At 32.6% G+C, this 11,340-nt stretch overlaps 1 protein-coding gene across 1 annotated transcript; it reads left to right on the forward strand.

The window, feature by feature from the left end:
• The first annotated feature begins 1,680 nt into the window (after positions 1–1,680).
• On the forward strand, positions 1,681–9,965 carry LOC104233426 (transcription factor EMB1444-like). The gene is made up of 11 exons (XM_009786828.2): positions 1,681–1,986; positions 3,613–4,152; positions 4,690–4,893; positions 6,138–6,231; positions 6,796–6,837; positions 6,937–6,996; positions 7,290–8,522; positions 8,606–8,707; positions 8,999–9,145; positions 9,294–9,419; positions 9,586–9,965. Exons 2-11 carry the CDS (start codon positions 4,055–4,057, stop codon positions 9,673–9,675), a joined length of 2,196 nt encoding a protein of 731 aa, XP_009785130.1. The 5' UTR covers positions 1,681–1,986; positions 3,613–4,054; the 3' UTR covers positions 9,676–9,965.
• The last annotated feature ends 1,375 nt before the right edge of the window (positions 9,966–11,340 follow it).

The raw sequence follows: 11,340 nt of genomic DNA on the forward strand, positions 1-11,340 counted from the left end.
TATCAATAATTTATTTTATTATCAAATTGGTACTGCTCTTAGCTGGATATACTAATAAAATGCGCATCATGCAAAATTTTTACTTGTGAATTCATCTGCATTGATAGTACTGTTTTCTAACTTTGAAAATAAACATTTTCTTTATTCATGGTTTTGACTAGCCAAACTTTAATCTAAACTACAGCTTCTTTGCTAGAAATATTTGATTTAAATTAACAAATATAACTCATTTTATTTTTAGTATTTATGCATTAAGTAGATGAGTATTATCATCTATTAAAATTTTTGATTTATAAAAAATTTATCTGTAGTATACGAATTGATGAGAAGTTAATTACTAGTTGCAATAATAATTCAAAGTCATTTTGACAAAATTAAATTGACAATAAATAGCACAAAAGGACATGACAAGGCCTGGAATTGAGTTTTGACATATTAACCAGTACTAAATGAGTCATGAATTATTAATAACAAGCTTATAATCCCAGGATAATCTTGCCTTCGAACCAAACGACCCCTAAAGATACTCAGGGGTCAAGTATATATAGCCGAACATTGTTGTACGAAGGTTAAAAATATTCTCTTTTTAGTCATAATGTTGAGTTCGAGAACTAAATTAAAGAAATTTTCAATAAAAAGCTCTTCATTATGAATTTATCCAACATTAATATAAGGATATAATTTACTAACTTTGAAGTATAGTTGAAGAATATTTTTGGCCAAAAACTCATATAATGCACATCACACAAAGACGGTAAAGTACAATAAAAGGAAACAAAATACGAAAAAGAACAAATACGGCTCCGCGTATGTGCCTTGAAGGGGTTGGGTGGGGTTAATGTGGGACCGGAATCCCACTGCTCTTGAGGAATCATTGGATCCAACTTTCGGACTCTTGAAATCCGAAAAAAGCCGAAGTAGCACATTATCAAATAATTTTTTATAACAATAAAATAATTATTTATGTAATATGTATGTGCACTTTAATTTGTAATTAGTGTCTTTTGAATGAACTTTTATGTTGTAATTATAATTAATTAATATATACTCTCAAATTATAATCTTATGGTGATTTTAATATATATTGGTACATACTAACGTTTATAATGAATAAATACAATAATTAATCTATACACCAAATCCGAATACATTTTTCATGACCTTCGCAACACTAAAAAAACTTATATTCATTATATATGCTGATGAATATAAGTACATAAAAATATTTTAACTTTAAGCTCCCATTTTATATTTGATGTATATTTTTAATAATTATACAAATACATAACATATTTAAGACCACAAATTCTAAAAGACATTTTTTTAAAACTTTATCCATGATTATAACTTTAAATATTTTTATATATAAAAATATTTTAACTTTAAGCTCCTATTTTATACTTGATGATATTTTTTTATAATTATACAAATGCATGACATATTTAAGACCATATGTTCTAAAAAAACGTTTTCTATTTCCTCAATTTTTTCTACTTAATCAAATATGTGATATAATTAAATTAAAAATTTAAAGTTAAATTATTTTTAAATATAAAAATATATAAATTTTGTAAACAGGCTTAAAGTTAAATAGTAGTACTAGTTTGGATAAATCTTTTTCACCCACTAGTGGGGGGTGGGGCTCTTAGCGCCTTTATTTATACACCAAATACATACCCTCACTTACTCTGAATTCTCAAAAGTCATTTCACGCTTTCCCCAAAGCCATCATCTTCGTCTCTCTCTTCTCTCTCTGCTCGTTATTCTTCGGGTGCAGCACAACAGTGAGAATATTACTGCCGGAAAATGAGCTCCGTAACATTCTTCGTCTCTTGAAGCTTTGATCGATTCATTTTATTCCTTACTTTCTTAATTGCGGAAGGAATTGAATTCGAAGTGTTGCAGTTATGGACGCTAAACAATTCGAAGTTTACAAAAGTTCTTTCCTTTGAAGCCGAGAACTGCCCTTTTTCATCATAACAATTTGTGAGTTTTCACCTTCCTTATATTCCTCTCCCTTTTGTAATAATCAAATTTTTTTAAAAAAAATGCACTGACGGTGTAAATAGATAAGTATTTACAGAATCAGATCACTACTTAATGTATAATAACAAGTAAATCTTCTGATAAACATTAATTGATAATATGATAAAAAATAGTAATAACCTTCGATAATAGGTTAAAATTCACTGATAGTGTTAAAAAATTCGTTATACTATTAGTGTATATACATAAATCCTTTTGTTTAAATTTTTTATATCTATTTTGTTAGAGTAGAAGTTTTCATTCGTGTGCTGCAATTGTGTACTATCATTTTGATTGAAACGAAGTAGGAATTTGCACAATATTTTGAGTTGAAGTTGAAAAAAAATAAATAATTGTTGTTGAGGTTGAAAAAAAAAATTGTGGATGAAGTTGTGTTTGGACTTGAAGTTCAAAAAAGTTATATGAAAGTTGAATAATTAAGTGTAGATACCAGTATTTTCACTTACAAGCATCAATTTGTAAAAGATATTTGCAAAATCAGGTCATTTATAGGTAATTACTGGTAAATCCCTTAATAAGTTTTAATTTGTAATCTGGTAAAAATTGTAACTAACCTACAGTCACAGGGTAAGTTCATTGAATTTTTTTATGCTGTAAGTGTATATAACTTAATCCTATATTAATGTTTTCACATGAAATTCAAATATTGAAGTATTTGCAAATTCCGACTTATGTTCAATTATTCTATTTTTGCCTAAAAATTGCGCCACATATTAAAGTAGTCAGCTGTCAATCTCTTCAACAGCTTAAATTTTACATGTTAGTCTGTATTAAATTTTAGAACAATTATACATATCCATCAAGTCGCAATGATTTAATACGAAATGAGAGAAAGATACAACTTCAGAAATTCTTTCATGTTTTTTTACTTGGTCTAAGTAGGATACAAATTCCAGGAAATTAAAAAAAGAAGAAGATATTTCTTTTGACAAAATTGAGTAAATTTTTTGCTTTGGTTTTTAGTGGTAGATTTTTATTTTATTTAGTCCAAAGTAAAGTATGTGCAACAAGCTAAATGCCTTTCTGAATCTTTTTTTATTTGGGTGTAACATTGGGATGTAAATAATGTACAATTGTACATGAGTTTTTGTATTTTATTATTTATTACCTCCTTAAGTTTTGTACAACTTCTGGATGCTTTGTTAATAAAATATCTTTGTTTTATCCACAAAAATGGTGCAGAATTGTTACAAACTTTCAACTTCAAAGCTTGATATCTTCAATTAAACTGGAATCTACTTTTTCTGAAGAAATGTATTAATCACTTTAACCTCCAGCCTTAATTCTTTTACAATCCAAAACAATTTGTCTGTTCTCTATAAATCAACGAGAACAAACTAGTAGATTGAAATATTGACTGTATCACAGTTGTTGACCAGAAATAGTTCTGAAGAAAGATATGCCTTAGTTTTTTTTTTTTTTTTTTTGCTAAAAGATATGCCTTAGTTGATATAACCAATTATGCCTCCCTAAAGAGAAAATTGTTATTGTATATTTAATTTTTTGACTTTCTGTATTTTGATTATCTGGAGGATTTGTCATAATCGTGTAATTTTCTCCTTACAGTTTATCCTGTGCCTCTGGCTTTGAGTTGTGGCTTCTCTCTTGATTGTTTAGTGGAAGCATCAAGTCGCTCTGGATAGGATTTGAGGCTTCTTCTCTGCTTTTCTTGTCCTTTGATCAGCATTTACTGCATTATTTGCTTCTCTATCGGTGTTGAAGTGATGGACGCGTTCTCAGCCATGCTTTCTTCTTAATTTCTAGCTTGAAATCCATTTGTTATGCCCTTTGCATCAATTTGCTTTTTGATAGTTGGAGAGATCATCAAAAGAATGTATATGTTGCTTTTGACTTCAACCGAGCCCCCAATGAAGCGCAGAGCTGGTTTGTTTATAGTTCAGGCTGGACGAGGATCATATCGTGGAAGTTAGTTGGCGATTTGATGGTAAATTGTGTTGCTATTATCTGAATTTTGGAGCTTTTGATTTATTATTTAGAATAAAGAAGAATGAGAGCAGCTTCCTTGAGGCATTTCCTGCAAAGTCTCTGCTCCAAACCTCCATGGAACTATGCAGTGTTCTGGAAGCTTCAGCACGAGTACGCTCCGTAAGTTGTTTCTTGGCCTATTCCAGTGTGGCAGCTCAGTTTCCTATCTAGTAAAACAAGAACAGAAAAAAGACAAAAAAAAGAACTATATTTCCGAGGAATCTGAATTATTTTCTGGTCGGCAAACCTATGTTTCTCTAGCCAGCTTACTTGATTTGGATCGTATGAAATTCCAACGGAAGAAAATACAAATGCTATACACCTTTTTGATGACATCCATCTTCTTGTATTTGCAACGACTTACTCTCATTCTATTTCTTTTGCAGTCCACATTATGCGCATCTCTATGTATTTATTTAATATTTGTCTTATTTGTCTTTATACATATTGTTTTCCCTTTGTATCGTATTGTTGGAATTCCTTTTGCCCTTGTTTTTCCATGAACTGAATTAAAAATGTATTGCATTAGCAGCATTTCACTAGAGCAGCTTTTTGTTTTTTCCGAGGACTTGGTCTTAGGTGGTTTGTAATCTGTGTACATGCACTGAATGGTTGAGACTGGTTGCTCACTTACATTGGCTCGACTTATTTTGGCAGGATTTTGACATGGGAAGATGGATATCTGGACATTCCTTGTGCTAGAGAACCTTACAGAAGTCTAATAGGCAATTATTACAACAAAACCTTGAATGAGTTATTTCCAAACTGTGGATCAAGATCACATAATGGAAAATTGGGTGAACATCCAATTGGCTTAGCCTTGGTTGAGATGTCAAGTACTTATCACGTTGCAGGAAAAGGGTAGATCATTGATTTCTATCTCTTTCTGGCTTCTGTTATTTCTTGAATTTGTTATAGTAGCGTAATTAGGTATTCATAAAAATTGACTTTAGCTCGCTAACATTTTCACTAGATGTTGTGGGCTGGAGGTAAAAGATTCAGGCCATAGATATTGTCCTCCAGTTCTTCATAGTGTCACTCTAAGACTGTAAAGTTTCTCTTGGGGAGCTACTGCTCTGAAAGAGATTAATCCCATAAAGTTGTGTTGGCCATTTCATCATCATGTAAATGTGGTTTCTTTAGCTCTTCATTCTTTGTCTTGTTCGAACAAAATGCGTAGCCAATTCCACGTGTCTTATCAAAAGTCTCTTTTTCTTCCAAAACTTTTCGATCTTTCCATTCATTCCTTGTCTTCCCTTCGTCCCCGATTCTTCCCATTCTACCAACGAATTCTCTATAATAATTTGTAAATTTAGATCAGCTAATTTTCCTCGGATAGCACCTGTGCCAGTGGAGATTTCTCGATTGCAAAAATGTATCAAAATCTTGCTTTTCTTGGTGATGGCAAGTGAGTTTATGCCAAAGGGAGTCACAAATTGTTGAATGTATTGTACTGATACTGTTGAATAAATTATCAAGTGGATAAACACAGAAAACTAGCTCCTTGTTAAAAAAAAAAGGGAAAAAAATTGACTGACTTAGCTTCTCCTAAGAAACTGCTAATGTTTGTGATTAAGAAGACATTTGTGATTTATCGAGTGTGCACCATCTTAAATAAGGTAAGCCCATGCTTGTTGGAGGGAAAAGAGAAAGAAGGGTCTAGCCAATAACCATGATCTCAAATGTGTTTACCATTTCTCTCTTATAGACAGTACAAGAATTTTCTGGTGCTTGAAGCCTGTTTAATGGAAAGATCGGAGTGGATATAACTACGAAATAACTGTCGCACACATTTCAGATCCGATATGCTGCCACATTGGATGAGTGAAATCTATACCGATCTGTGAATTTCTACAATGATAAACCAACATTTTCTCTCTATTCTTGATGGTTGTTTAAGCTACCGCTTGCATAATTTACCTGGCTTACTCCTAGATGTATTATCAAGTTTGGATCCCCATTGCATGGTTATCATCTTTATACTTGACCATGATCCTGATAAGCTGAGAGCAACTATTTGTAGTCCATCTCCTTTGCTTGTATGAGACCAAGAGTCAACTGTAATGTTTTTATTATATATGTCTTTTGTTGAAAATGAAACACAGGGTGGTTGGTGAAGTGGCATCTTTGTGCATCCCACGCTGGATTTCTTCCGACAGTATAGCACCTGCAGAGCTCAGCTTTGGTTCTGTTTCTGAGGTATATATTAAGTTTGATATTTTTGCTTCTGGACAATGTAGTTCATTGATTAACCTTTTTGTCCTTTTCTCAGTTGAGAGGAGCCCATGTTACACTTAAACACTCTGTTAATGAGGCCAAAATTGATGTAGCTTTATGAAATGCTGTTAATTTTCTGCCTCCCCCCCCCCCCACAACCCCCACCATAACCAACCCAATTAGCCGGATAAAGTTTTCCATTCTTTTTATAGTACTGGATAAAGCCTCCATGTGACCTATAGATCATGGGTTCGAGCGATGGAATCAGCCATTTATGCTTGCAGTAGGGTAGGCTGCCTAAATCACACTACCTTGGGGTGCGGCCCTTCCCGGAAACTTGCGGGATGCTTCGTGCACCGGGCTACCCTTTTTTGATCTCTTTGCATAACCTTTCTTCTTCAATGGTAGTTGTGGATAACTAATTTGGAGCTCTCCTGTTAATGTAGAACAAAGTGATTTTTAAAACTTATGGATAACTAATTTCTCAAATTCTACTTCTTGGATTGAAGCATAGTTGATAAATTGATTGATTGAAATTTGTTGCAGTGTCCAGATGAGTGGCTGCTTCAGTTTGTTGCTGGCATTAAGGTGAATTTATTTAGCATGCTTAAATTTGAGGCGGTTTTATTCATCTTTTGTGTTTACAGTATTCCTTAAATTAATCATTAACATATCTTTCTTTTTCAGACTATATTGCTGGTACCTTGTATTCCTCACGGTGTTCTGCAACTAGGTTCAATGGAAACGGTATGTCATTTTTGATATCACAATATTTTCAATATTGCAGGACGTCATTGGATCTGTTTCTGCCAAATGCCAATGTGATTTTTGAAGTTGTCTGATACTTATCTAATGGAAACTTAAGCAGCATATGTAACTTTAGCATAATATTTCATCGTGATTTCTAAGCTTTGGGGTGGCCATAGAACTACATGATGCCTCATTTACTTTTTCTTTCCCTTGCATTGTATATGTGCTTACATGTTGTGGTATCTTCTTATGGTCATTCACACGATACTATATTTCTTTCAAAAAATCAGGTAGCTGAAAACGCGGAGATGGTTACCAATCTAGCTGAAGAACTTGATGCCCATTTCAAATTTGTTGAGAACTTTTTACCTGGTGGAGGAAACTGTGAATTTCTTCTACAGTCTACTCTCTCAGAGAGTTTGAATATACTATCTGCAACTACCACAAATAAGGTTAATGAAGATGATTTAGCTGCTGATATAGCAATTCTGAAAGATCACAAGTTATCAACTGCATTTCCGATGACTTCATTAATTGAGGTTCAACATCCCTTTCAATTATCTGGACAAAACATGCAAAATGTCCTCGAGAATGCCAATGAAAGCAAAATTGGTAAGTTCGATGAAAACGTGCCAAATGTCCTAGAAAATGCAAATGAAAGCAAAATTGAAATGCAACATGCAGACATGATTAATCTAGTGATGCAGCTCAATCATGAATATTCTGATGATAATAAATCAGGGATAACAGAAAGCAGCTTGGATAGATCTTCTTGCCATGCAAAAGATGTAGATACCTTTTCTTACTCTAGCTGCAATGTTGTCGGTGGAGTTAATGTTTCCAATGAGGTAGATTTTTACTTTGACGGAGACGTGCTAGATCCACAATCTCTTGGAATGGATTGCAGTGACACTATTCTTGGAAACCCAACAGAATGCGAACTTTACAAAGCCCTTGGAAGTACAATTCACAACTTGTCTGGCTTTAGCGAGAATACTGCTAGCAAATCCACCTATACTGCTGATCCTATGTTTAATATTGAGCCATCTTTTGGGGAATCTAATGGATGGCTTCTGAAAGAAGATAATGCAGAGAATCTTCTGGAAGCTGTAGTTGCCAGTTCACTCAACAAAATGACTTGTCTGGAATCGCTAAACATGCCATTAGGAAAACATGTTCCTTTCTCCAAAAGGGAAAATCAATCTACAGAAAGTGCTTTGGTTGGAGACAACACAGTTACATGGAGAACTCTTACATCAGCTTCTGCTGGGGCAGATAGATATGCTTTGACTAACTGTTCGCCTTCTGCTTCTTCATTTGGTTGTGTTGTCAATGCATTTAATGAGGGGCAGCATCAGTCGAAGGTCTTTAGCTCTCTGAGTTGTCGTAAGGAGTCAAAAATATCTAATAACAACAAGAAAAGGGGGCGGTCTGGTGATAGTCATAGACCCAGACCACGAGATAGGCAGTTAATTCAGGATCGGCTTAAGGAGTTGCGACAACTTGTCCCTAATGGCGCCAAAGTAAGTGCTAATTTCACCTTAGTTCTATTAGGGTACTTTCCTTGTACCTTTGCTTAAAATAACTTTTTGTTTTCCCACTGCAGTGTAGCATTGATGGTTTACTGCATAAAACCATAAAGCACATGCTGTTTCTGCGAAGTGTTACTGATCAGGCTGATAAACTAAGGTGCCAGGCTCAGAAGGATGTAAGCATTCCGTGGTTTATATATCTATTTATTATGTACTTTGTTGGGAATTGTTTCTTGTTTGAAGTTTTATTAAAAATATTATGGCAAAACCGTACCCTCTTTCTGGTGCTATTATTATGAGTAAACAACTAGAAAGCAACTACAAGAAGGAATGCAATGCGGTCAGATAAATTCATATCCATTAACAATAAGAAAAAGTAGGCCATGAATGCAATACCACACTCTCTTTTTCTGCGGGTCCAATATTTCGTCAGGTCTTAATTTCATTGATCCATAAATGCACGGCAGGTAGACCCAGACAAGAGCCTCCAATCACCTGAATTAAAAACTAGTGATCAACGAGGCACAAGTTGGGCTCTAGAATTGGGAAGTGAGGACCAGATATGCCCTATAATTGTCAAAGATTTGGAGTACCCTGGACACATGCTTATAGAGGTATATCATATGGCTTCTTCACTAGTCCTAGTTTCATTTTACTTTTCGGCTTCTAAAAGAATCTCCTGATATGGGACCCCAAAGCGAATCTGAGATATCAGTATTCTTGACATCCATATTATGAAATTTGACATAAAGTTTCAAACAGATGGTGTGTGACGACCATGGACGCTTCTTAGAAATCGCTGATGTTATTCACCGTTTGGAGCTGACGATTTTGAAGGGTGTGATGGAAAAGCGTCCAGAGAGCACCTGGGCTCACTTCATCGTTGAGGTAATCGGTCTGTTCATAGATTTTACCTTTCACAACTTAACTCCATTTTCGGAATGGATAAGCAACACTCATTTACTCCATTGTAGTTAATTTTCGAACCTGATTAACAAGATCAGGGAAATGGCAGTATACGTGTACCGAAATATTTTTTTATACTTGCTTACAGGCCTCAGGAAGCTGCCATAGACTGGATATCTTCTGGCCGCTGATGCAGCTCTTACAGCAGGTTCCAACTTCTATTTCGCACAACATGTAGTTGGTTTATTAATTCACGAGGAGATGTGATGATTGGAGCTATTGAACCCCGTCTATTGTTGATATACCGCTATGAACATGTGATAGATATGTCGCATGCGCCATGTAATTTTCGTATCAAGGTTGAGGCCTTGAATTCTATTATTTGTAACTACCAAATTGCATCTGTTAGTTACCATGAGCGTGTGATATTATTATGTAACTACTAGTATTAGTACCCGTGCGATGCGCGGATATTATCAAAGAATATTAGATAGATTAGAGTATAATCTAATTTATTTGAGAATGTTAGATTATGTGTTTTAACTAAATTATTTTTATCGTCTTATTTATTCAATAGTAAAAGTTCAATATAATTAAATTAAACGAATTATATAATTATGGAATAACTTTTGAATGTTACTTAAATATTGTAATTATATACGTTGTGCTACAAATAATATGAAAATATAACATGATCCAAAACGAATAAGAATACGTTATAAGTAAATGAATCAAAAAAAATTCTTTATTTACTAATTATCTAGCTTTATTTGTTATTTATCTTTCATTGTCATTACAATATTTAATCCCTTCATGGTGAAAATCATAGATTCATTTGTAAATACATGTTTACTTAGAAATAGTCCCATATGAGATTATAATAATTTTAACTTAAATGATGATAAAAGAATAATGCGGTAGAAAATTACTATCCATATTTTTATTAAGAAAAATTGTATTTCAATCAAATTCAAAAACTATATCAATAGATTCAAAAAATTATCCTTCAATTCAAATTAATTTTTATTACATAACCTTATAGATATTGTCAAAATTGCTCTGTGGCTTTCTATTAACTTATGTTTTTATTTATTAGGTTACCACTTGGCTTAACCTCAATACAACTACTTTTTTGACTGAGCGAATAGTTAAAGTTTTATTGATTATTTTTCTAACTCATTTGTTATTTGTTCATCATCATCATTTCCTTTCTACTTGTAACTTGTGATAAAACAAATAAAGTAGTTCATTTGTAAAATATATTTATTTAGAAATAGTCCAATGTGAGATAATGATTCGTTTTGACTTATAATAATGATAAAATAATAATGTGATAGGAAATAATCTTCATTTGAAGTTAGAAGGTATTTAACACAGATGAAGTTAGCATTATTTTAAGGATGATCCTTTTTTGTCCAACATTTCTATAACTAAAATCATATCTTATTAAGTAGACTATTATATTTTTGTTTTTTTATTATTAGCAAATAACTTATATTACAAAAAAAAAAATCATCCTTTCTTCTCTTCAATATTTGCATTTTTCCTAGGGAATAAAATAACAGTCCATACCTTTATAAATATAAATATATATAACTTAGAGTTAATAATTTTTCCGTGTTATATTATACTAATAATTATTATCAGTAAAGCGTTTCATGAAATTTTTAGCATTATTTTTAATAATTATTGTAATAGTTCGTACAATTAGAATTTTTTATTTTATTTTTAATGTAATATTTTGATAATAATTTGAATTCTTATTAACATGACCTATATTAATAATTACGGGTAAAGTTAATTTAATGATTATTTAGTAGTACATACAATTAAAAATTAGATTTTCTCCCTATGTTATTTTTAATGTAATAATTCAATCCTTATTAAAATTACCTATAACTAA

This window comes from Nicotiana sylvestris, chromosome 7, assembly GCF_000393655.2.
Source record: "Nicotiana sylvestris chromosome 7, ASM39365v2, whole genome shotgun sequence".
NCBI lineage: Eukaryota > Viridiplantae > Streptophyta > Magnoliopsida > Solanales > Solanaceae > Nicotiana > Nicotiana sylvestris.